Source organism: Struthio camelus, chromosome 22 (genome assembly GCF_040807025.1).
Source record: "Struthio camelus isolate bStrCam1 chromosome 22, bStrCam1.hap1, whole genome shotgun sequence".
Classification (NCBI taxonomy): domain Eukaryota; kingdom Metazoa; phylum Chordata; class Aves; order Struthioniformes; family Struthionidae; genus Struthio; species Struthio camelus.
In genome coordinates, this window is record NC_090963.1 from 488,803 (window position 1) to 515,341 (window position 26,539).

The 26,539-nt window shown below is 45.0% G+C and overlaps 1 protein-coding gene and 2 long non-coding RNA genes across 22 annotated transcripts in view; 1 reads left to right on the forward strand and 2 right to left on the reverse strand.

Moving 5' to 3' along the window:
• Positions 1 to 15,174, reverse strand: part of USP28 (ubiquitin specific peptidase 28) — a 32,117-nt gene extending 16,943 nt beyond the window's left edge. For 3 of the 20 annotated variants that reach the window (XM_068916587.1, XM_068916582.1, XM_068916578.1), the window contains exons 1-10: positions 14,480 to 14,567; positions 9,624 to 9,701; positions 7,996 to 8,128; positions 6,232 to 6,337; positions 5,382 to 5,544; positions 4,240 to 4,326; positions 3,356 to 3,493; positions 2,839 to 2,912; positions 2,060 to 2,133; positions 1,508 to 1,656 (exon numbers count right to left, since the gene is read on the reverse strand). In XM_068916587.1, the coding sequence (XP_068772688.1) occupies positions 1,508 to 1,656; positions 2,060 to 2,133; positions 2,839 to 2,912; positions 3,356 to 3,493; positions 4,240 to 4,326; positions 5,382 to 5,544; positions 6,232 to 6,337; positions 7,996 to 8,128; positions 9,624 to 9,701; positions 14,480 to 14,536 (1,059 nt within the window). In that variant the 5' untranslated portion in view covers positions 14,537 to 14,567. Of the gene's footprint in view, positions 1 to 1,507; positions 1,657 to 2,059; positions 2,137 to 2,838; positions 2,913 to 3,355; positions 3,494 to 4,239; positions 4,327 to 5,381; positions 5,545 to 6,231; positions 6,390 to 7,995; positions 8,129 to 9,623; positions 9,702 to 11,151; positions 11,358 to 13,807; positions 13,857 to 13,907; positions 13,975 to 14,479; positions 14,568 to 14,951 lie in introns of those variants that run through there. The other 17 variants (XM_068916588.1, XM_068916579.1, XM_068916581.1 and 14 more) reach the window with 15 other exon arrangements.
• A 4,306-nt stretch (positions 15,175 to 19,480) lies between these two features.
• Positions 19,481 to 25,057, reverse strand: LOC104140991 (uncharacterized). The gene is made up of 3 exons (XR_693449.2): positions 24,210 to 25,057; positions 20,425 to 20,585; positions 19,481 to 19,749 (listed from the first exon to the last, which is right to left on the reverse strand). It is a non-coding gene; the product is annotated as an uncharacterized lncRNA (long non-coding RNA).
• LOC104140990 (uncharacterized) lies at positions 22,510 to 24,271 on the forward strand. The gene is made up of 3 exons (XR_693448.2): positions 22,510 to 22,639; positions 23,766 to 23,810; positions 24,187 to 24,271. It is a non-coding gene; the product is annotated as an uncharacterized lncRNA (long non-coding RNA).
• Positions 25,058 to 26,539: the final 1,482 nt, after the last annotated feature.

Below are 26,539 nucleotides of genomic sequence, written 5' to 3' on the forward strand. Positions count from 1 at the left end.
CAGTTGCATTTACACTTCCTCTATCCTCCTGGGTTCACAAACACTTCAAGCATCCATTGCCAGAAGTTTACTTCACCTACCTTAGCATGGCACCACAGAGACAATATTCCCTGTTGGACTCACGATGAACACACTAAGGCCGCTTTCCTTTGCGTGATCCATGTCACGTGTCCTGCCACAATACATCTGTCCCTACACCAAAGTGCCATAGCACATTTTTAGATCTAAAATCTTTACAATGAAGGTGACTATTTTTAATACTTTAGAAGGAAATGGCCAGCTAGCACAGCCTTTTGAGAAGCCGCCCAATCTTCAGAACAACAGAACGTAAGAAAGAGAAAGGAAGGTTTTATACATCTATTACGTAGGAGAAACACCTGCTCTAATTGATCCCACTGATGCACTAAGCTACAGTACAGCCACCTATGTCCTCAAAAGATAAAATGCACCTCATTCTCTATGTCCCCTATCACGTAGGCCTCTAGTCACCACATCTTAGGAAGTAAAATAAACATGCACAGTTCTTTCTAATCACATGTCATAGAAATGAAAGTCCGAGCCCTCTCCTCCTATCTGTACAGCCACACAATCATTAAAACTTCTTCATGACTGGGCCAATTTCCCATATCTTTCAGTAACATCAGTTGCTACAGAATCTGCTTTAATTGTGTCCAAACAGCCTCATGCAAAAACTAGTAAAACCACTAACAAACAGCTGAGTCCAAACTCAGACATGGCTTACCAGCGCAAGATTTTATTTTTCTTTTACTACTTTAAGACAAGGCGGCACATTTTTCACATGACAGAAATGAAATTCCTTCCCCTGCCCCATCTATGCCAGATACCTTTGCAAATTTCTTAATATTATTTCCCAACCTTTATCTAGACTAACCTCTCAGCTACTCTTACGCATACAGGATGCTGAATGTAATGGTACATCTCAACTTTCTACATTGCTGCAGCTAAATAGTTTATGATTGATCTGTTGATTCAAGGAATTAAAAAAAAAGAAAAAAAAGAAAAAAAATCAGCACAGGCAGAAGATAAGAGTGAAAATGAGAAGAAAAGAAACACACACTGTAATAGGGAGAAAGAAACAAATTCCAAATGGCATACCATAGAGTTAAGCACTGTACTTTTACCCTCCGAAACTATGGAGGCAGTGGTTCTCCCCCTACTCAGGTACAGGTAGGCTTCAACAGAAAGAGAGAGACTTTATCACACTTGCATCAGAAGTAGATGTTTACCTTTTTAATGCAAAACAAACCCCTCAAATTGGTTATATAGGACAATACAGCTTTACAAATAAGCTAAGACTTAGTAACTCACATTAGCATACATTTAGGCAAGACTCCAGGTATCCAGAAAATTTTGTGCTTTTTGTTAGCAGAGAATGATTACAATTGCCATTTAAAGTTATCAAAATACAGTGAGACACCCCTGTGCTATATGCGTTGGATTTTTTTGGAAAGCAACCAAAAGCTCAACAACAAAACATAAAACTAACCTCCTGCCCATATTTCACTGACTGAGCTGCTGTCTCCTCATCCATCTCCCCCTCCACCATGGCTCCTTCCAAGCACTCGTTCAAGTTCTGATAACCATTTACCTGAAGGGGATACTGACCAAAGGTTTCAATCTTGGAAAAAGTATTGCCTGAATAAGGGAAAGATACAAAACCCCATGAATGAACTTAAAAGAACAAGAAAACCTGGATAACTCAAGAGCTTGTGAGAAGCACCAGTTCTGACATACTACTTGTAAGAAATGAACTCCATATGGTTCTCTGTATAGATGTCTATCAGGACAAGCCTCTTTATAGACAAATGCTGAAGTAGATGAGCACATAAGAGTATTTAAGACACATTATGACATATGTCTGAAAAAGACACGTTACAAAATTGTTTTTAAACTGTTTCTTTTATCAAGACGACTATTTGCAAGTTCACTGAAGAACCAAGCAATTTCATCAAGAGGGTGCAACATAAAACTATGTTGCATCATTAATCAAAACACTCAAAGGAGTTAAAAAGTGAATCTATCAAATCCTTTAACTCACCCTCATGGACACCCTCAGTCAAGAAAGTCCCATAGAAAAGTTGCACCATTGGGTTTTCAGATTTGTCCCCAGGGCTGCTGTTTCAAAAAGAAAAAAAGCACATATTTGATTCTTTTGAGCTACAGTCTCTAAAAAAGTCCTAGCTTAAAATCTAAGCCTTTGCTTGGGAATCTTCTTACAATCAAAAGTAAAGGTTTCTATCAAAGCACAAAATAACAGAGGAACCTTCTCCTCTGTTTTCATACTCACAGGTACATTATATCACTTATACTGGCAAGGAAGAAAAACCCGCTAAAATACTGCCTTCCAAAACGCAGTTCTAAAGAACAGATCTTTAAAGAAAGATCTTTAAGAAGATTTTAATTTCTACTTCAGGTGTCTATTTTCCTAGTATAACCTCTGTTATACTGTAGCGTACATTTCATGACAATCTTATTATACCAGCTGACCACCTCCTCATGCCATTTTGCATCAGTTCTATTGATTTCCCTTAAAAAGCTTATTTACTCTGCAGGCCATGCTGGCATTGAATAAAGTCATACACTTAGGCAAGAAATGCAGGCACAACATTTTATAAGCAGAAATGCAGGCACAACATTTTATAAGCATATTTGCATATTTAATACTTTAAGAGGATTATCCTCAAAGAACTGTGTTTTTTTTTAAACCCAATTTTATTTTATTTTTTACTTAAAGTCTTCCCATTTATCAAACAGTCATATTTAAAAATCTATTTCTGCTTAGAGACAGGTCAAACTCCTGAGACCATAAAAACTCACTTGACATTCACAGCAAGCTGGAAGGCATCCTCCAGCCAATCCAGTAGTTTGTGCGTGAATTCACTGACATCTTGCTAGAAAAGAGACAGCAGTTTAAAGTCAAACATACACACGAACGTGAAAGCGTTTTCATATTCCATCAGTTTCACAAACTGACTCAAATACAGGACAACTGGTTTTGCTGTACCTACTCATCTGAGAAAAACATGAACTTAAAGTGCTGCGATTGTTATTTTAGACCAATAACGAACACACTGCTCACCTGAGAACTAGATCAGAGGAAATTACTATGATAACTCCCCAACTACCCAGACGGCGCTCTTGGAGGACTGTTATGCTGGCTGCTTAATTAGCAAGCACGTACATTTCACCTAAACAACACAGGGACAACTGCTCTTCAGTTGACAAACGTGAGATGAGGCCTTTGAAAATAATAGCAGGATGAAGTGAAACAGGATCAATGTGTCTGCAAGTACGGTTTCTGAAGATAACAAAAGGCTTTTTAACCTGGTCTTACCTGCTGTTCTTCAGCTGATCTAAATGCATCTCTTAAGAGTTCCAGCGCTGCAGAAGGGTCTACAAACTTACGACGTGTCCCCAGCATTAAAGCAAACAGACATTGAAGTTCTTGCATGAACGCAACATTTCTTTTTCCCTGCATTGCAAAAAAAAAGAAAAAAAACCCCAAACCCTTACTGCAACTCAAAAAAAAGCAGCGTTCCAATTCCATGTGTTACATGCACATATCCAAAGAGGCAAGTTAACAAACCAAGGAAAGGGATGACATTAAAATGGACAATAGCAGAAAGACATGTAAGGTCATTTCTTGGAAGTGACTTGGTCTACTGATAGATGCATGGGAGAACTGGAAAAAATTAACATAAATTAAAAAATCTACAGAAAAGAAGTGCCAGAAGTAATAAGAGCTAATACATAAGGCAAATGCCAGTAATTATATAATTTATTTTGTCTAGAACTTGGGTTTTTCAGAGTGTCAAGAGCACACACAGAAGCAAGTGGCTGCTATGAGAAGGTACTGAGGCTAGACAGACCTTCAGATTGGCTCAAATACCAGCTCTTCTCTGTTGCGCGTACAAGCAATCTGGAGCTACCAAAGAAATTCCATAGGACAGATTTCCCTCTGCACTTCAGCTGAAAGTCGTAGAAGAAAACTTTATGGGAAGCATCTGATCTATTCTACAGCGATTCTCTCTTTGAGAAGTATTTCTCAAACTTGACTTTAAAGCAGTAAGAAAACTTAAAAGTCATTAATATAGGCGCAGGGGTCTCAGATGGCCCATTTCAGATTAAAACTGTTTAGAGAAAGATCAAGATAGCCACAAGCAACAAGACATATCACAAAAGAGGGACACTTCACAGCATTACTCGACGAAAACTTACAGTGCGACTTCGACAATTCTCAAGCACACTTTGTGGGAGAGAGTAGCCAAGGACCAGCCTCCGAAATTCTGGCAACTGGAAAAGAGACTGAAAAGAAAGACTGGTCAACATCTGTCAGTACTTTACTCATTACAATTTGAAGCACCATTATCATTCTTTGCACTCTACAGCCGTTTTGTTCACTCCTAATTCTTCAGTGGCCCTCTGTTGCTAAAATAAACATTTAAGAAGTGAGCAGTCTACGTGGCAGGTCAGCACCTCTGTACCCACTGTCTCCCCTTTCGCCCTGCCAAAGACCAAAATTTCATCCTGCCGTTTTTAGGGTACGTAAGCATTTCAGAAAAGAGCAGAGGCAAGCTCCGAAACAGCACAGAGGAACCACTAATAACACGAAAGGTGCACTTCTACAGCTATTCTATTTCCTTTCAAAAGGAAGAGAGACATGATTAACATTTATCTGCTGATGTAAAACGGTTAGGAGAGCCAAATGTGTTCAGTTCCTCTTATTGTTGTCTATTCTTGTTCAGGTTATCATTAATAATACTCTCTGCCTAGTTACTTATTAGTTCAAGCATTTAAGCCCCTATATTCCATTAACTGCAATCTGATACAACACGTATTGAGCCAACAACCACTGCAGTAAATTTAAATTATCAGTTCACTTTGCCAGTCTAGCTTCTGTCATCCAGTAAGTACGTGGGCATCACTGCACCAAAAAACATTTGCATAGGTACACACGGATTATATCTATTTGTATCTATTTTATGTGAGGTCTAGCTAACCGCTCTTTTGGAGCACGCCCAGAGTAAATCTCTGCTATATGAAATAAAAACAGAAGTATTTTAGGATCTTAAACTAAGGCTTGATTGATTTCTCAAATCTGAAAATGAAAACGTGGAAACCTCCCCAATACTGCCCTCACTGCAGAAAAACCAGGGGTGGAGGTGGGAACGTTTCTGTTTTTGTAATAACTTTAGTATACTTGCAATCTTGGGAAAAATTAGTAAATTTGAGCATGGTCACATTCACTCATCTACATATGATGACCACCTCACAAAGATGATGTATTTTTAATTATCACCGATAAACATTTTGACCTCCAAGGCAGCAGGAATTACAGAAGAACTTTGCTATTAGATTACCTGTATGACAGCACTAAACCAACAGGTATTGCCAATGTTTTTCATTCCAACAGGCCAGTCACCCACTCTTCTCCAGTTGTTTTGTTTGGGATTCTCTCCCCAGACTTCACAGCGTTTCCTTTTGGAGCGATTTTTGTTTTCAGCAGAATGTGCTTCCTGTGCTCTGTCACAGGAGATAGATGTATATCATGTTACAAAATACCATCTCACCAAGATTCTCAAGAGCTATAGGAATCGTATTCCATTCTAGTCACAAGCAGGACACTCCAGACTTCTTGTGCTATGTACATTATCTGACAGTGCCCGACTCATCTGCCTCAAAAAAAGTTTTAATCCTCAAATGAGGTGGATGAGAAACAGGACTGGAAGGTAATTTGGGAAGATGGAATAAGGTAATAAGACGTGCATGCTTTTCTTCACACATTAGCTACTGGAAAATTAGTACACAGTACACTTTTGGTGGTTATTGGAGACAAATCCAGTCCAATCCACAGTAAAAAGGAGATAGCTACTTGATGACTGGTGTGAGGTGAATGAATATGAGTGATTTCAAGGTGCTTCCAGTAAAGTTTCCTTTTGTTTGGCATGTCAATAACAACAGCGGGAATTGAATAGGCCACAACTAAACCTGAGTTTTCTATTCCAAGCATCATGTTGCAGCGCTGCCCGAGAAGGAAAGAATGACTATGGTACCCAGCAGACAATCACAATCCAAGCATCTTATGAAAGCAGTAAGTATACATCTGTTTGGGCATTTACGTTTGTCTTGCAGGTATTAAAAACGCAATCAGCCTAAGGATGCACTTACAAATATCTGACAAATCCAAAAACAATTCACGGATCCACTGACCTTTCTGCTTCTCTTTCTGTGGCTTGAGCTTTTGGCGATTCTAGGAGGCTGAAAGCAATGACTGCCTGGAGGTCTTCTTTGTTGTTAGGGGTAAGTGCAGCAACATCTAGAAGCAGAGGCAGCGTTCTGATCAGTTTTCCAAACAGGAGTAGGAACTTCTAGAAAACATTACACTTCACAAATACGATTTTCAAAATGCTACAAGTATAATTTTCTAGCAGAAATGTAAATACAAATTATTTTAGTTTAAATCATAGCGTGAAACCTAAAAAGCCACTGAGTGGGCTGGAGTAGGAGGAAGTAGCGATCTTGCAGCTGCGTAAAGGCCAGATTTCCTTAGACCTGAATTCAGAGCTTGTGGGAACATTTCAAACCTGCTGAAGTAACGAAACAAGAACATCAACTGCTGTTTATATTTGCCATGCCTTGATACCAATATCGACTCCTGACAATTTTAAGAAAAGGATGTTTTTAATTTGCATAATCACACCAAACCAACTTCTTGCGCTTGTTGTAGGATGATCAGCTAACTGTGAGTCATTTTGTTTACTAGTTACGTAGGGAAGGAGAAAGGAAAATTAGTTTTGAAACAGGTGGAAGCCTTAAACAGTAGGATAAAGGGAAGCTGAACAGTTCTAGGTGTAACTCTCTAAGCTCCCAGCACAGATTTTTGGCTTTGTGAATCTGTTCAGTGATAAATTCACTTGGGAGAGTTTCAGCTGATAGACTAGGTGTCTTTAACAAAATTAAAGTTCTAAAGAAATTATTTTCAATCACTGCTGACTACAATTCCACTTTTTTACATTTAAATGTACCAAGCTGACAGCCTACTTTTGTCAATACCAGTACTTATAAAAATAATTTTCAAGTAATCAAATTGCTAGCTCAAATAACCCAGCTGCCAGAATCTTTTTTTGCCTTTGTCTGCGTGTTCTAGCAGTCAACAGTAGTGCTTTAGCTAGGCAGTAATACTAGACAAAACTAGTTGTCTGGCACCAAAAGCTGCTGAAATGGGATGAAGTAAGCCCCTCCTGGCAGTTGAAAAAATTCGTTTCATCTACCGGTTCTAAAAGCATGGGTCTTTGCTCTCAGATAACCAGGCTCTGGAAAAAAAAGCAGCTCTGGCGTGTCCTTACAGCCAGACAGGGAGTCTACCTGGCTAAAAAAGCAGCAGTGGGCAAACACTTATTTCAGAAATCACTCCTAACAGATCATTTTAGGGTAGCAGTGATAAAACAGGGATGAGGAAGGCACACAACATTTCACCTTGGGTTTCAACGGTCTGTCTACTCTAGTTGCTTTGATTTTCAAGGTGAACAGGACTGAGTTGCTTTCCTTTTGGATTCAACTGTCCTTCACCAGGAAACACTAGACAAAGTTAAGAAACACCTTTCAGCCACCCAGAGCCGTAAGACTGCCATAACAAAGGGACTCAGCTCAGTCCCCGTACCTCACAGACTTCACTGCAGATGTGCACCCCCATTCCCTCTCCTTAAACTGTGGCGCTCACCTGACTCAGAGGTGAGCTCGTTCAAGGAGATTATCGTGGCCAAAAAATAATCTTGCAAAAAAGATTTTTTTGCTGGTTTACTTGCCTAACTATCCCACTGCAAGTGACAAGCACTAGCAAAATTGAATGAGTACTAGGACAAGAGTAGGGGGGATTAACTGGCAGGAGCTGGGAGGAACAATACTTCCCCTTTCAGCTCAGCTGACCCACGAAACCTTAAGGTAATGCAGTGTGAACACAGACAAACTACTTACTTGGTGGAAGCTGTTTGCCCACAGCACTCCCTTCCCAGGCAGATGGTTCTGCAGCAGCGGTGCTCTGATTAGGCTCCTGAGCATGCTCCTCCGTGAGGAAGCTGACTGCTTCCATTAGATCTCCATTAGCAGCCTAGCAGAACACAAGGGAAAAAAATCCATAGTTCCAGGGTTATCTCATCTGCATTTGTATGAAATTTAATGCATCCATGGTAGACACAGACACACTGGCACCAACTTTACTTTCTCTGGCCACCGGAGAAAGCTATCTATTGGTGACAAGTAGAAGGAAAAAAAAGAAAAAAAAAACAAACAAAAAAAAGTGAAATAGCGCTTTCTCAGACAGAAAGCATTTTTGTTTTATTACTAGGACAATACAGACTGCATTAACTCATTTCCCTTGTAAGAGACCGGAACAATCGCAGGTCTGAAGTGCAACGGGGTACTTCACCACAGAGAGACTCACAGGAATCAGACTCTTCATGAATGTCAAGACCTTCAAGATGTCTTACTGAACTGGGGCTTTCTTCAATGGTAACACTATTGCTTTTCTCAGACCATCACTCGGGCTATGCACACTATTTTTCCTGTACTTAATGCAGCACATGATATCTAAAGGACATGGAAACACTGATCACAGCTCACTCCAGAAAGAGCTCAAACGTGTTAATTTTGTATTTCATTTTAAAGAATAAAATAAGTGTCCCGAGATAAACTCCTTTAAATTTATTCTCACATTTTCTAGACATCTTTCCTTCTAATGAAGCATTTAAGAATGTTCTTAAAAAAGTCTCTTTGTGTACAATCAACACAACCAATTTCCTACTGATGTATCTCAAGAAACTGGTGTCTGGTGATTCCAGACTAATGCAGTTGCAATGAGTTTCTTCCTGCAATTTATAAATATCAAGATCTGCATTACGAGGAGGACTCTTTCCAGATAAGTATTGCTTCTCCAACTATCTGAGATTCTTGTGTCCCTTTACTTTAGGGCAAAGATGACTGTGCTGGTGATTGATGAGCTAACCACAAGTCACAAAGCTACAGATGTTATGTCAACTGTCCAGAACTCCCAAAACAGTTCACGTAGGGGAAACTTGCTCTGCATGAATAACAGTTTTGCTGTAGGAGCAAAAACTACCAGGAAACGTTCACAATGTTTTAACATGGCCTATGCTACTACAGCTCAGGTTTTGAGATCTACTGTTAGAAAAAATGAAAGGTTTTCAACTCACTGTGGACTTTTTGCTTCAGAGTCAATTGAGTCAATAATTGCCTATTAACTTCCAAATTGTGTTCCCTCCTGAAATCAACAAACGCTGGACTCGTGTATCTGTTTCCCTCATGGGTATATCTGAATTAAGCACCAGTTAGGGGTGGAAAAAATAGTGGATCATAAATTATCCCTACCTCCTCCGTGAATGAAATTATTCCATGCAGCATACGCTATATCACTTTCATGAGACACACACTGACTATTTTGGCAAGAAATAGCCTATTATCAACCCATAAAAATGCCAACAAACATCTGACCCAAGAATTATGTTTAAAGAGAGCCTGAACTTGCCTAACTTCTGGGGCAGAATCAGAGGTCTTCTTTCAGAAGAACAACAACAACATACACAAACCTTTAGAGCTGCGTGAAGGAAGGCTGAATCTTGAATTCCTGTTATCTCTCTCAGTTGATTTAAAAGCATTTGGCAATCCTATACGCAAGAAATAAAGAAAGCTCGAGTGAAAAGGTGATCAAGAAAAACACCAAGCTTTTTCTGCAATGCTTGCCAAAGGCTCACCTGAGTAGTTGCTTTTTTTCCTTTCCTTTTAACTGACAGACCAATACAAATACTCAGTCACAGTTGCCTGACAGTATTATTAACATCAGTTTGAAGAGCGTACTTAACAAAAAAAATAAATTTTACAGATTTTTCCAATCTCTTGTATTTTCAAAGGGAACGTTAGGAGGCCTCAGAGGAAACACTACGTACTCTGTTAGATGCGCCATACCTGAGGTGGGAACTGGCATCCCCTCCTCTCTCAGAAAGCAGCAGCATGTGCAGCAGGACATATAAGGAGACTAATAAAGCTCCCAGGGGATTGGTGAGGGGCTATTTTAAGTCTGGCTGCACATGCCATTTGTGCCTGTCATTTCTCACTTACAATAAGGTGTCAGTATAAGGGCCCAAGAAGCTGCTATTGCTTTTCCTCCCGCCCCCACCACACAGGCAACTCAAAGTTTGGTTAGCTACTTGCTATCAGCTCTAATCCACGGTCAACAATCTACTCTTTGACTATTGCAACCACTTCAGATTTTGGAAGGAAACCTCTGTGATCAGTTTTTGGTTTTTTTTTTTTTTGTTTTAAACCAGACCCTTAAGAAATCCTTACAGGCTACAGGGCTAGCCAAGCAATGAATAGCCTTAGTTTACCAACCTACGCACCCGGTCAGGAAAGCATAAGCCCCAACACCAGAACAATTCAAGAGAGTTTGTCAAAAGCACTTATCGCCTAGAAATTACATAGGTCTGTCACTGGGGAACAAGTTTATGGTTCAGTACTCACATTATGGAAATGAATTTGCTCCGAAAAGGCTGCATCTTATAAGAGATGCCCGTACATATAAATTACTTTTTGTATGGAGTCAGTAACTTTGCATTAACTGCCAGATACAGCAGAGTTAAAGGACTCTTTTTTTTTTTCCATACAAGTGGTCGTCGTGCTTACTAAGTACTGCAGTGCTATGAATAACTTCAATGAAATAGTTATCAGGAAAGTCAGGTCTCCATATGGAGTCACAGCTCTCAGCTATTCTAGTACCTAATTGTGACGCTGAAGATCTCATCATGCCCCTTTCCAAGCAACAGGTCAGCAATCTTCTGTCTCTAACAGTTCATTTCAAATGAAATTTGACATCATGATACATAGCTTTGTAATGCTGGAATTACATGTAGACTAGGAAGGCTATTAACATAGAAAACCAGGCATGACTGCATCTCTCATGCCTGAGTTATAAGGCCTATTCAGGATCCTGCTGCTAGTGTAGTCCAATGACTACTAGTTTATTAAGACCATATTTTAATTAATCTTAACCAGGAATGCTACAGGGGAATAAATTCAAGTTTCAGCTTACCCTCACCACTGGGGAAAATCTCAACATACCTTAATGTAATTGGAGCACAAGTTCCAACCAGTGAGTAATAAGTCACCTTTTTTGAGACATCCATCCACAGTGCTCATGGCTGTTATTCCGCACACAATATCATAAAATTAGCAAACACTCAAATCAGTAGCTAAAAAAAAAAAGCATGGGAATGTCCCTCACAAAAGCTAGTCATCATACTCCCACCTAAAACACTACGTCTCCTCACCTGTTATGAAAAAAAAGTGAGTGAGTGTGTGTGTGTGTGTGTACGCATCCCTCCAAACCCCTTACGCACACTCTTTTTGACCTTGCACCTAATCCCGAGAAAGGCTGAGACCCTGAAACCCTCATGACTAGCCAGCAGTACAATGGGAAACCGCATGATAAGAGGCCAAGAGTATGAGGCTCGGGACAGGAATACTCTCACAAACACAAACCGATTATATCATGTTACTAACTTTGCTACCTTAGCAAGTCGTATTCTTGTTGGCTAACCCCACCTCATGCCGCAGGGCATATTTTTCCGTTGGAGAAAAATTTATGCTAATTAAACCACATTACAATAATGAAACGCGAGGCAGGACAGGGCATGATTTCCAGAGGGTTTTCTTCTTCACTGAAAGCGATTCCCAAAGGCTGCACTAAACACCAAAACTAATAACCAACCCACAGTTTTAGTAACCACATAATAACTAAATATTTCCAATGCAATTTCATTTAGCCTTTCATAAGACATATTTGCGTTAAAAACGTTCCTTAATAGCGTAAAGCTTATCCCATGCGACGAGACCTGCAGTTGACTGGCAGCCCACAGAAGCCAACGGGAACCACATTCTGTGCCCTGAAATTTGCTGAGCGTTTGGGGAGTATTTTTTTGGCTTTGTGTTTAAAATTAGCCTGGCTGACTGCTTTTTAAGATTATGCTGCTGTGGTACTTTAAAACAAGCTGTAGAGCTGGTCACTAACACTCAAAACAACAGTGGTAGCATGCTACTACTATTAATATATGCTGCACTTAAAAAAGGAAAAAAAAAAAAAAAAGAAACCAAAACCAAACCAAACCAAATAGCAAGACTCCCATTAAACTCCTACCTGCCCAGAAGACAGTAACCAAAACTAAGATGCTATTACTATTAGATTACAGCAAAGGAGACAAGTACAAAAACAGGAGGCTGACAGGAAGGAGATGATGGAGATAAAATTACACGGGCAAGTGATTACATGCAAGTGATGAAACTGAATGGTTGTGCTATTCTCCTGTGCCCTATAAAAGTGACTCAAAATAAGTAGTTTGTTTTGAGGAGAAACTGAAAGCATGGAAGGATGAAGATATGATGCATATCTTCAAGGAGGTTCCAGAAATAACAGCGTACATGGAAGATGTTGTAGCCTGCACGGAAGAGGCACGCTGAGGAGCTGACCTTCAGCCACTGCAGCTTAACCATGCTTTTTGTCAAACCAGGAAAACGGATATCAAGAGGATTAAAAACCTACAGAAGGGAGCACCAACAATGCCACATTCCTGAAATAAGACCTTTCAAAAACCAATACCCATCTAGGCAAGAAGCGACAGCAAGCCAACTCTCCATCCTTAACGTACACATACGCAGGCCTCTCATATATTGTGCACTCTCCTGACACTGCCCCTACACAAGTTTGAAATTGCTGCTCCACAAAGCTTCTAAACGCACAATGAGAGAAATCGATACCTCCTCACCGCTCGTTCCTTTAAGGCTAGCCTCTCAGAAGAGTTTCTGTTAGGCCTCAAGAGCACTGAGGTTCTACAGAAAAGCGAGGATCTCAAAAGAACAGAACAGTATTACGTAAATACAGCATGTGTCCTGAAAAGCTCTGGGACTGGGCTTCAGTGTCCTGTATATGAATACTAACCATTCAGACTGAAAGCACTGAAGGTTGTCTGCAAAAGCAAATTAGCAGTCAACTAGGAGCATATAGCCACACGTCCTTTTGAACATTATGGGCCAAATCCTTCTAAAGACAAGTTACGCAGCCTTGAAATTTAAGAGCAGTAGCTTTTGTAACAGATATCAAGAGAGGCTGTTCTAATAACAGAGAAGGACTAACTGATTTCCTTTTTCTTCTTTGTAAAACAACCATAACGAAAGCTGTCAAGAAAATACCGTGCGGAATTATCCGTGTAGCTTTCCTACAGAATGGAGAGAAAGAGAGCGCGAGACTACACATCTTCAAAAAATCACTTAGGCCAAGTATCTTCTCTACCAGGATTTTAAAAGCAAAACAACATCTGAAGCGCAGTGACCATTGAAAGAATAAGTTAAATAAAATAGCAACATCACACCTACTAATGTAGAAATACGACTCCTGCTCTGGAATCTGCACTGGCAAACGTTAACTGGAGTTTCTGTGCTCTAAGACACCACGCTGCCAGGACAACACGTACAACGCAGTTGAGGAAATCCTGGCTGCAGGCATCAAGGAAGAGCTCAAGACCAGCGCTAACAGGACAGTACGTTCACAGAAAGCAGCGCCCTTCCTCAGGGCAGCTACGCCCTTGCAACTCAAGCGCGACGCACTCGCAGGAAAAGCCTCATGTGAGCAGAGAGGAAGCCTGTCATAAGACTCTTCCACACATGTTCCCTGGAAAAATTCAGTCTCCAGCAGTACTAACCTGGCTCCTCAGCCTAAACTCACCTCTCAAACCCCAAGCACTGCTCCGTGTTCACATCATCTGCAACCAAGCCTGATTTAAATCAAAAGGAAAAAAAAAATCAAAGGGACAAACTGGAACCACCTATTATCGTTCCTGGGTGAGGTCCTCAACCAAGTGGCGTTCTACCGTCAAGGTGTCATACAAGACTCGTCTCTTCCTCGGGCGAACAGAAGCAGAGGGAAGAGAGACGGGATGTCAGGAGACCCCGAGCCCCCCGCTGCAGGTCCGCAGCCAACTTAACCGGCCGCCACCCTCTACCAGGCCCTGCAGCGACCCGCTTTCGGCTGCACACAACCAGCACGCCCGGCGCAAGCGCGGCGTGGCGCCGCACGGCAGGGCCGGCGGCGGGGGGCGGCGGGGCCCTGCACCTGCCGCCCGGGCGGCATCCCCGGGGCGGGCGGCGGCAGCGCCCAGAAGGCCCCGCCGCCCCGGACCGAGCGCCGCTAACGCCAGGCGGATCTCTCGGGCCGCCAGCTCCACCCGCCAGCCGCCCACCTTTCCTTGCGCGCCGCAGCAGCGCCCCGGCCCGGCCCGGCCCCAGCGCAAGGCCCCGCGGGCGGCAGCCGGCCGCCCCGCGCAGCCCCCGAGCGGGCAGCCCCGCTCCGCGCCCCCCCGCCCCGTTGCCATGGCGACCGCCGCCCCGCCGCGCTCACCGCTCCGCCGGGGCCGGGGCCGGGGCCGCCCTCCGCGGCCTGCAGCTCGGCCGTCATGCCGGCCGCCCGCCGGGCCCCGCGCCGCGCATGCGCCGCCGCCGCCTGGGGCCGGGGCGGGGCGGCCGCCAGAGGGCGCGGGGCCCGGGGCCGCCCTGGAGGCCGGGACGCCCCCGTGAAGACCCGCTCCAGCGCCTGCGCCCCCCGGGCCCGTCCACCCGCGCCGCGGTCCCCGCGCTGCAGGCCGGAGGAGGAGGAGAGGCCCGGAGCGGCTCCGCGTTGGGCAGCGCGGGTTCTCCTCCTCCGGCCGTTCAGCTTTGCCTGTGTTTTAGGTAAAACGGGCGGGCGTGAGGAGCGCGATTACACCTCGCTGCCCCCTCCTCTGCAGCCTGCCGAGGAGCCTCGGAGCGGAAAACCAGCCGGAGGGGGCGTGCGGACTGCAGCAAACGCTGTTCTCCTGCTCTCTGGAAATTACCAAATGCCACGCGTTTTTCCCAGGGTGCCAGGCTCTGCATCCTCCCTTCCCTGCGCGCACGGCCTCGGCTCCGTCTGCTCCGCGCTCGGGAGCTCGGCTCCTGCTGCTTTGGCACCCGGAGGCAGAAACCGCTCCCAAAGCACAGCTACTCCGCTCTGCCTCAGCGTGCGGCAGCGACTCTCCACCGACACCGTGCTGCAGCAGGCTGCCTCCCTCGTGCGATGCCCCGGGTCGCTCTTCACAGCTCTCAGAGCTAAGGAGATCTCATTTCAGAGACCCTTTTCCCTCCCATTTCTTAACCCAGCCAGAGAAAAAGGAGAATTCTGCCACCTGTTGCCAAGAAGGGCCCCTGCTGCAGCACAGGTCAGAGGAAGAAGAAATGCACCTCCCTGGTCAGAAACAGTGATTTAAAAAGTGAAACCAAAGCACGAGAGGGAAAGGGAACATTCCTAGAACGTGTTTGTCCAAGCCAACATCCACCAGCACGTGTGGAAATAGGGAGCGTTCCTTCTCCCACGCAAAGGGAAAAGGGGACCAAGCGACTGCAGAACCAGAAGGCGAGTCAAGACGTTTACCAAGAGCATTGACAGAGGAGAACTAGCTCTTGCTAAATAGCCTCATTACCAATTTGGGCAAAAAGTTGCATATTCCCTACCAATGTTTGCCTACCCGTTAAGGCCTGAGAATACCAGGGCCAGGAGCCTGGGGGTACTCCAGTTAATGAAGGCTGCACAGATGTACATGATTAGCAAATGGCCACCTGGTGATGGGCCAGGGGTCCAGGGCACAGTGCAAAAAAGGATAAGATGAGGTGCCTCCTGCACATCTCTGTGAATGCATCGCTGTTACTGCCCTGAGAGGACCACAAATGGTAAAGGAGCAGCTGGCCAAGCTGGAGGATTTGCGGTTCAACCCCTTTCTGAAGGGAGCCCTAACAGAAAGGAAGCGTGCTGTGTCACTTCACTCCCTTTCCTTGCAGATGCTAGCACAGAAGGGGCCTGTCCAGCCTTTGGTAAAATCCTGCTGGTGGGGAGTATCTCATTCTCTCCTGAAGTGTGCCAAGTGAAACCCTCCCCAAGTGCCCCCATTAATCACAGTGTAATATGCCTTTTAATTAAAGGGAGTCAGGAAAGACTGAAAGCAGACAGGATTTTTCCCCCTGCACCATTAGTGATTGTTCTTTATTAAACAATAGCAGGTTTCCATTGTCCAGGGTAATTCAAGAGTGCAGTAACTATTGTCAAACACAGAAGACATTGCAGTGTAAGTCTGATTTAAAGCAGCTATTTGGAACTCAATTATTAATGGCATTAACATCCTGTAAGTCAGCAACACGCACAGCTACAGGTAAGAGCACTGAAAGAAAATCATATTAGCATGATTTTTTCCCCTCCTGGGCAATAGGCCCTAGATTCCATTAGTCACTTAGTGCTACAACATCAATGAAATTAAAATATTGCTTGCAATCAGGCTGGAGATCAGCACAGGCTGGGATATTTCAGCAGTAGTAACAAGCCCAGAAACATTCAGCTGTGTTTGCCTCTGAGCTAGTTCACTCTTTTGGGGGAATAAGATGTTAATGGGGAGCAGCCCTGGGTAGAGGGACACCATCAGCTCCCGTTGAAGAAAGCCTTTGATGGTGGGAACTTTGGACAAAGCCAGAAACTGCACGTGATGAAGTGGCAGCTGCCTTCAGAGCACTCCTCCTGCATGTCCTGGCCTCAGGTAAGTTCCTAATATACCCTGGACCCTTTTGGAGGCTGCAGGTGCTGTGATGGGTGCGTACGGCTAGCGCGCGCTCCCTGTTTGCACAAGTAAGCTGGATTAGATACTGTAAAAAGGACCAGCTTTGCTCTCACCCAGCTGGACGGACTGACTGTGAGACTGTGGCAGCATGGCATGTCTGCACTGTAATTCAGATGACTGAGGTCCTTACAAGTGTTCGTCTAACAAGGAATCCAGAAATGCCAGTTTTCAGGCTTAAGCTACTTTAGATGCAAAACCTGAGAGATCTACAGCCTACCATGAATTTCCCAGCTGTGGAGACACATGTCAAAGGTCCTCAGGTGAAAAACTATGACGATGAGGTGGTTTGTAGCAACAGAAAGGGCCAGTAACCTGCTTTCCACAGTTTAAGTTACTGTATTTTTATGAGTACAGTTGAAATTAGAAGAAAACAAACATCTTTTCCAAGTTTGATTTTACTAGAAGCCCCCATAGTTTCATAGCTTTGTGCCACCAACTCACACAGACAGTTAAGCAGAGTCAAAAGGCAGCAGTCACAGCTTCTTTTAAATCCTTTTGAAAATGACCAGCATTGCAAACAGCATCAAGCAGCTTAACCTCATTTTGTTTGCATCCTGCATGCTGACTGATGTTCACAGCCTGCTGGCGTGGCAGGTCCCAGGCACGGTGTCCATGCTGTGCCCCTGAGGCTGCAGGTGGGAGCAGAGACTGAACACCAAAAATCCCTCTGGGCAAGGCAGGGGCAAACATCTTCCTTATTTTGTTCAGCATTGCAACTAATTCCACCAAGGAGGACTGTTCCCAAAGAGTCTTTGAAGATGTTTTTCCCTTTCTGAAAGAAGTTATATGCAGGGCATTTCATACTAGAAGGGGAGAAAAGAGCCCAAATGCTTGAAAAAACACAGGAAGAGACCCTGTGCCAGTTTGCCCCAGCCATCTGAGGCTATTAAAGCCCTTTTCAGAAAAATTTCCTTGAGTTTAACTCCACAGTGATGAATGTGGTATGAGTAAGCAGCCAGACACACATCGCTAGCTCCATTTTGGAAGCGGGAAACCCGAGGCAAGGAAAGGCACAAGATGCTTTCCCCAGGATAACGCAGGGAGTGTTTGGCAGAGAAGCTTGGGACCCAGGTCTCCCTTGGCTCTTGGAAGCCAAAGCATAGTTCAGCAAAAAGCACAGGACTTTAAATTTAACGAGAGCAAGGATACAATTTAAATCCATCTTCTGGAAAAGTTTTGCAGGAAGTGACATTGCTGTTTTGTTGGCACACGGTGGGCTGCAAGAAGGGTGTTCATGTCCCATTCCCCCCCCCCCCCCCAAGCCAGGCTGGACATGGCTGCTCCTACTGCCTCGCTCCTCAGGCTGCCCCAAGGCATTCTGCCTCTGCCTGCTGAGACCATCTAGCGATTGCATGGCTGTCGTGTTAGTTTTCCACGTCATAATTTACTGTTAAGTACCAGCCACTGAACCACATATCCATTCTGTTAATCTAACTTTTATCCAAGATTAATTTATTTCCCTGTGTTTAGCAGAAAGCCCAAATACTCTCAATTTTTACTTCAAGTCCCTGCTCCCCCCTCACCCCCGACTTGCAAGCCAATCTTGTTTTGCCTCAAAAAGAAAATGCTTTTTTCCAAAAACATCAACTGTGTGATTAAACTAGAGAACTTGTTGCCTCTGAATGGAGCTGGAGCCAAGACATGAGCAAGATTCAGGCAAGACTGATGAGACAGAAAATGAAACAGCAGTGCTCAAGTAACCAATACTGACAAAAAGAGCAGAAAGTATTCAGGGGTAAATGCAGTCTAACACATGATTTGTGTGTGATCTCAATGGAAACAGGTCATACTGTACCTGCCTACTTGACTAGGCTGGCCCTGCTGGGAAGGCAGCAAAGGTGAGATGTTACATATGTCTGAGTGCAGTTTTCAGAAAACCACCTTTAGAGAACATGGCTGTGGAAGAAAAGCTGCTGCCCAGAGCCAAACACTCACCTGGCTCGCGGCTCTGATGAATCGAAGGTGGCCATTCCTCAGCACAGTCCAGGGCTGGAATTGTGCCTCCAGCACAATTCTCAGCATTTTGGTCACGGTGACATTGATAAATCATAGAACGGCTGCCCGTGGCAGCAAGTGACACCGTATCGCTCATAAAGGAATGGGTATGAGCAGGCCTGGTGCACTGGGAGAGGAGATCTCATTTGCAGTTTCCTGCTGGATCTCATACTTTCAGCAGCTCATCAAAACAGCCATCAAAAGCTCTGAGCACTCAGACGCATGCACGCGCAGGACACTGCAGATTAGATTTTGCTCACACGCATTGGCAATTTGCTTCAGCCCAATGACTTGGTGAGGCTGAGCTCCCCAAGGGCTGGCAAAGCTTGTGAGCAAAATATCTTTTTGCATCTCAGGAGGAGCACTTAGAAATATGTCACTTACAATTGCTGGTCTTCATTTCTCCTCCACCGTACCGGCTTCGCACAGAGCACTGGAGCTCAGCATCAAGTGCTGAAGCCAGATGCTCCCCGAGTGGTTCTCCTTGCCCCTGAGGAAGGGTCTCTGGCATTTTAGAGTTAAAGGGTTAGATGAAACATCATTAACTTCCTAGGCCATAGTGATTTCTGTCTGCTAATTTCTAGACCAAATGCAATTTCCTGGTCTAATTCATTTACTGAGGCCCATGGCACATGAAGGTTAACACCCCCCCTCCCCCCCAGGCCATGGTTGACACCTTTCCGCCACTAAATCTAGTGGCAGGTGCCTATTTGCGTTTCAGGAAACTCCACTGCAGATGCTCTGTGGCATGATACTCCACTTCCCATCACCTGACCTGGCATCTTCTGCAGCATTACCGCAGAGGAGTGAGACCCATCAAGGACTGGACAGAGGCCACCACTGTGTACCTGGACCTCTGCGTGCACGCGGTGCTGGATATGGTGATCACAGCCTCCCCGCACAGCTGCTCTCGAGCTTCTGCTGCTCACAACACGCTGTCACCTGCTGGACCAGGACTGGCTCCAGATGGCCTTTTCAAGGATCAGTTTAGCTTAGACTGAAAATAAGCAGGCAAAAATTATAATGTGTATTTGAAAGGAGATTACAAGGTGTATGTTCAGTAAATTATATATCTTCTCTATTTCAGTTAGCAGACTGGAAGGAATTTGGACTTGTATTGCCCAAAGGGCTGAGGCTTCCAGTCAGATGGCAGCTTGGATGCCGATCTCCTTACAGGACTTTGAAGATTGCATCCTCACAGCTTCCTCTGTACTTCAGTGAAAGCTTTTTTGTTCAGGCATTTGGGAGGCAAGGGGGTGAGGAGGAAGGCTTAGCAGAGCTGCTAAACACAGTGCAACTGAACAACCCAGTACACATTATCCCATTTGCCTCATATGCAAAGAAAAAACTGAAATAGCCAGCAAAGTTTAAATACAACATAAAATAATTCTGCCAGTGTCAAGAGTCTACCAGACTAATAATATCACCTTCCTATCTAGTGCTGTTATTTGTTTCAATTTTGGCAGCATCCCTTTAAGCACAGTTGGAAGGTCTGTGCCGTTCTAGCTTCCTCCGTCTCAGCTTACTTGACCTGCTTTGCTATTCTAAAAACCACTGAAATATAATCTTGAGGTGCTGGCAAGTATATTAACATAGGCACTGTGTGGGCATGGTATTAATTACAGGAAATACGCTACATGAATTAGTGAATAACTGCAAGCGCTGTGATTACCTCTTGTATTGCAGATCTTTAATTCCTCCTTACTGATGAACTGAAATTGCATTTCAGGGCATCTGAAGATGCAAAGTTTGGGTGTAGATCAAGTGAATGTTTCCCACAGGTGTCTAGCAGACCAGAATCGGTTTCCTTCCGCTGCCAGCCATCCATCAGCACTGTGGGGAGAACAGAGAGCAGATTTGGAAGATGCCATTTTGTTACAAAAATAAAAGAGTTATGAAGGGGCTCAGAGAGGATATTGCTTGCTTTAGCTGTAGCAAGTCCCTTGTAAACACCAAGCTGAAAGAGGCAGGCTATGTACATGAGCAGAGCTGCTGGGCTTGCAGCCACCATCTCCACATCATTAGCTGTAAGCTAGCAGGATCCGGTAAAATAACTACCCTAAGCCAGGATAGGGAAGAGGAAATTTATTTCCCCTCCCAATTTAGGGTCTTCTCTACATCTTTGGCTGTAATGAATGCACATTCAGAAGATCCATACCGGTGCTACTGGTACATCTAAGCAGAGATTTGGCTCCAGAGCCAATGTCATCAAGAATCCAGAGGCTTTAAAAGCCTCAATGTAGCAGAGCCATCGGCAGGTGCGGGCACTAATAGACGAGCATTTAGCAACCATTGTTTTGCATGAAGAGCTATTGGCCTGTCTTCATCACCGCCTCCAACTTCTATTGTGATCTTTTGCCTCCTGTTTCACATACATAAAAGACTAGTCTTGTCTGAGAATATCAAGTTATTAGGAGGACCTTGGGGAAATCTGATTAGGGAGGTAATCTAGTCAACGGAGAAGAGTTCCAATTTGCTTATATTGAGTTTTGCCAATTCCGAATCCCAGATACCTTTGTATTCCACTCCATTGACTAGAGCCTCCCAGACAGACGCCGAGGCATCTGTTTCTATACTCTGCCGAACTGGAGAAGATAAATAAGAATGTGGGGGAATTATCTGTACATTTGCTAACCACCAATTTAGGTCTAAGTAGGCTCCCTCTGTTAGGAAGACTAATGAATTCCAATTCTCCAAAATATCCTGTGCTTTTAACAAGCAAGATGGAAGGTATCTGAAAGAGGAAAGAGCTGTGAATAATGCCACCAGAGAACCAATTATGCCAGCCAGCTGGCATTGAGAAACTTGTTGTTTAACTTGATAAGAAAAGACTCTAGTTTTAGCTGCAGCCCTGTTGCATTCACCAGGGAGCTGCCAGGATAGCCATGGTCCTTGCAAGGCTCCTCTGGACCAGCACAGTGCTTTGCACTGGGACAGCACACGAGAATTGGGTAGCAATGAGGAGAGCGGTGGTACAGGAGAAGCAGCACAGGCAGGTGAGAAAGTGTTGAAAGAGCTAAAAGAGACCAGGAGTGAGCAGTTTCTCCTTCACCCTGACCTTCTGGCAAACCCTGCCGCCATGGACCAGTAGGTCCTCTGCCTTCAGATGAAAGAAGAAGCCAAGCAAACAGAAAAGATCAGGCAACAGCAATGAGGTGCTGTTAGAAGGAAATAACAAAAAGGTATCGACTTGGGAATGGTTTTGACAAAATTTGGGTTCCAAAATCCAGCCCTGGGCCGTTTCTCCTGCCAGTTGAGTCTGCTCAGGAGAGCTAATGCAAAGCAGAGCCTCCACCTTAAAAGGTCTGAACCAAGTGTGTCAGGATTCTGCATTTTACCGTTACTGCACTTGCTTGTAGGGGAGCCAAAAGGAGAACATCTTCCCTGAGCTACCATTCATCTCCTCTGAATTCCCTTTTTACAGATCCAGGTCCAAAGGAACCTTCCTCCACATGACAGGGCAGGTCAGGAGGCAATTCTTGGATATTTGGCTAGTACTACCAATATTTCCCCAGCAGAAAGGTCAGACTGAAAAAGCAGGGAGCTTGTCTCATCATTCCTCTGCTGGAGCGCGCTGAGCCCAGTCTGGGATATTGGTACAGGGCTCCCCTTAGAGGGCACCATGCAAACAGCTGTTCTCAGCAAGCCAAAAAACTTTGGCACAGACAGACTTCTGCTTTCATGGCAAATCCCTGTATGAACTCCCAGGATCTGGAAGGTTTCCTGAAGGTTCCCCCCTTCACTGTCTCCACAGGTCTTTTATGCCACATTTTCCAGGGAGAAAGGCAACATGTTCCTACCCTTTCGCTTCGAGAGCGAGCAGAGCTTCAGACCAACCAGCACTTAGGCATATGCTTAACTGAAAGCACACCAGTACTCCACCAAAGGTATTTACAAGACTTGCAACACGGATGTGTTTAAATTACTGGCAAGAAGGGAGCCCAGCACTGTGCATCTTTGGGACTGGGCTGATGTGATCAGGGCACTGCCAGTCCTGTAATAAGACAAAGTAAAGGGAGAAGGAGAAACCCCATCATTGAAAAGGCAGGGAATGTCATGTCACAGGAAAAAAAAATACACCTAGCTTGAGGTCACTTACTGTGTTTTATGAGCAGGAAAATCTATATGCATGGAGATTTAACACAAGTATCTGCCTAAAGCAGCTGAGACAACTCCCTCTGAAAAATTATTAATATCCTGATTACAAATATAAACTCAGCCTCATATTTTTAGCCCAGAGTTTGCTGAGCGTATGTATTATGTTTAGCAGCCTGATTAATGTCACAGTAACTAATTACCAGCAAGACAGATACTGGTGATTCGTTTGCAGTGTCAAGTACAGTCAAAATGCCATTACATCAAAGGCAATTTACTGTGGCAAGGATCATACGCTCTCAGATGAACAGTAAGTGGGAGCTGAAGACCTGCCCTAGCCCCCCTTCTCGCATTACAAACCCCAAGATCCTCCCATGCACGAGCCTTTTTTAACTGAAAGGAAGCAGCCAATTTGCACCCATGCTGCCGAGCCCCTGCTTGGGGCGGTCAGAGCACCCTGGGCATCCCTGCTGCTGCCACCGCTGTCTCACCTCTGGAAGTGCCCCAGGATGCCATGCTTGTTAATGCCTGCTAGCAAGATACCATTTCTAGAAGCATGTAATCCCCTTTAAGCCAATATGACTCTTCAGAGTAGTAAGTATTACAAGTAAAGTGACTGCAGAATTTGCCCAGTTTTATGGAAAGGAGAGGGAGCAAGCAATAACATGCAAAAAATCCAAAAAGTGCTTATTAGTACTAAGACGACAAAGTCTAGGGAATTTCAACAGATACCAAGAACTTACACTTAAGAAACGGAAATGTTACTAATTTAACCTGTCAGAACCACCTTAAGAGTTATGTTTAAAAGCAGAAGGCAGTAGCATATAGAGATACTGAATTGTTAAAAATTGTTGTCCCTCTCTTATCAAGAGAGTCACATGCATTGTAGAAAAGCTTGTTTCTATTTTTCTCTTGCAGGATGCACACAACCAAAAGCTAACAACAAGCATTTGGCTTCAGCAGGTAAACAAATACTTCTTGCTTGTGGCAGAACCAAAGGGAGAATTTAACCACTCAGTAGCACCTACCGTAACCACCTTAGGGATGGCTTTCTTTTGGGGTTGGATAATAGCCTCGAGACAGAGGAGACTCAAAGGCTCAGAGCAGGGCAGTTGCGCTGCGTCCTGTGGAAGGCAGAGCAGCACGCGCCGCTAGCCCATGCCTCTGGTCTGCAGCTGCGAGCCAAAGGAAGCTGCTGGCATGCTCCTAGTGAGGCAAGACTGCATCCCTCTCCCTGAGCACAGAAAACGAAAGTGTCCCTCAAAAGACTCTACTCCAGTCATAACATAATTGGGGAAAACAGCCACACACATGAACTTGAATATTCTTCTGCCCACAGATCCAGAAGGATGAATTTCTCACCTGGGATTTCAGCCTCTGTGACAAGATGAAGGAGATTTCACTGCAGCTCAACGTTATCTGGGCTCCAGATATCGTCAATGATTTGCAAGTTTGCCATTAGGTTTGTCATTTCCTTGCAAGAATTGGCTTCCTATGTTTAAACAGGAGCAGTTGAAAGCCTTCATTTCCACTCTGATGCAGAACCTGCCCCCACAATACGAAGGCTTCAGGCTCAGCTAGCTCTTGCTCAAGTTGAACGAACACCTGAAAAAGGAGGCATCCAAAAATTCATCCTTCCTTTAGGAATCTTGGCCCCTGCCTTCCTTGTAATTGTGCCTGTGCCTCCTCTGTGATGATCTAGCCCCCTCTGTGCCCCACTGCTCCTGCAAAACTCTGTCCTTTCCAGCATGGACATCAGGAAGGCTCCTGAGCTGCACTATGTCCACATCAACACTACTGGGACAGTCAGGAGCTACTGGCCACAGCAGCAGCTCACAGCCCCTCCGCCCACAGGCGCAGAGGTGGTGTTAATTCCCAGGTGATGAGTGCATGCCACTGCTCTCTCCAGGCCTGTCCCACACTCGCTATCCTGGGGACTCACCTTCCTAGCAGCTAGTCAGCCCTAAGGCTGAGCCCGTGGACCCTCTCCCCGGAGCGCAGGGGGCTGGCAAGGAGCTGCTCCGTGCTCGCCGCGAGGAGAGCGGGCTGTTGTTTTGATGAGCTTCTTGACTAAGGCTTAAACACTTCATTAATTTTAAAGATATCAGCTTGCGACACATTACCAGAGCGGCAGGAAATAATGAAGAACACTTGAGCGAGAAGGTGCCAGCAGGCAGGCACACGGGTAAACGCACCCGCCGTGCCAGCTCCGCTCACCCGTGCATGCTGCCACGGCCCGGCCGGACCCTGCACCAAGCAGAGCTGAGCCCAGCCCAGCCCAGCCCCCTGGCCGCAGCTTCGGCTGGGCACCACGGGCTTGCCCGGGACACCTGAAACAAGAGAAAGGGTATTTCTCAGCAAAATCTGTTCAAATTTTTTAAATCAAAAGCTAACAGCCTTCTCAGCCCAACTTAACCTTTCCAATTTCCCCAAAATCTTTCTCATTTTCCTCTGTAAAAGGAAGGGAAAAATACACTCATTTTGCTTGAATTATTTTTTTTTTAAGCACAACTGAAAGTACTGTGGTTCCTGGTTGGAAAAACTTCTAAAAAAACAAAGCCACAGCAAAATAGTTTTTGTAGGAAATACAAGAAAGATAGACATTAAATTTCTACATAAAAGTAACGAGCATTTCCAGGATTCCTGCTACAAACCTGCCTTTGGGAATGGGTCCCACTGATGAGAAGGTTGCACCCGAGTCCATGCACAGTGGTGGCACCAAGGCAAGCTGCCCTCACCTTCCTGTAGAGACCCAACACAGCTCCCTGTTGCCTCGCTGAGAAACCAGCCAGGCCTGGCCCTGGGCACCTCGTTGCACCCTAAGCAACCCTCCAGCAACAGTCACCTTCAGGGGAGGCAAAGGGAAACAAAACAAAGAGACAAATGTGTGCTGCTGCCCTGGGAAGCCAGGGGAGGTCCAAGTCAGCACCTTCCTGTCCATTAGGAAATTACAGCAGCAAAAAACAAGGAGGAGGAAGCAACAAACTTCACTGCAAACTGCATCTGGGCACCAAGCTCTTGCCTGTGCCATGAAGACAGTCATGCAAGATTAAATACTGGTGGGGTCTGCAATCTCCACCTAACCCTGGGTAATATTGCCTCTCTGACATGCAGCTGCTGCACCTGCTCCCAATGAGACAGATCTCCTTCGTTAACATCAATGGGCTCCAAATACCTTTGTGTACTTATTATTACCTGCCTTTAATGGATAACAAAATTGTGACATAACACTGCTAACACCTGAAGGGTGTCTAGTGGGGAACGTGACTGAAACAAAAGTGCTTTCTTCCCTTTGCTAGGGGATATAAAGGCATCGGGGCTTCTTTGCTGTTCGGATGATTTGGGGGTAAGGCTCTGCCCAGGGCAGCACGCAGCTGAGGACAGCCCAGCTCAGCTCAGGTTGCCAGGGCTGCAATGCCACCCCCGCACCTCCCTTTCCAACGAGGAAAAGGCTTTTTCACCCTGGGTTTTGGGTTGAATTACAGACTCCAACAGCATGTTACACTGCAAGTGAGATTCAGACCCATCCCAGCCCCCCGAGCTCTCCCCTCTGCCCAGGCCGTCATTCGACAGCACCCCTTGCTCTGTGTGGTTAGTGTGCTGGGCCCCAGCATCTTCCTGATGGCAGTGGACCTGGGCAGCTTCTACTTACCTCCTGACTGCAGTCCAAGGATCACCTTCAAGGCCAGCAT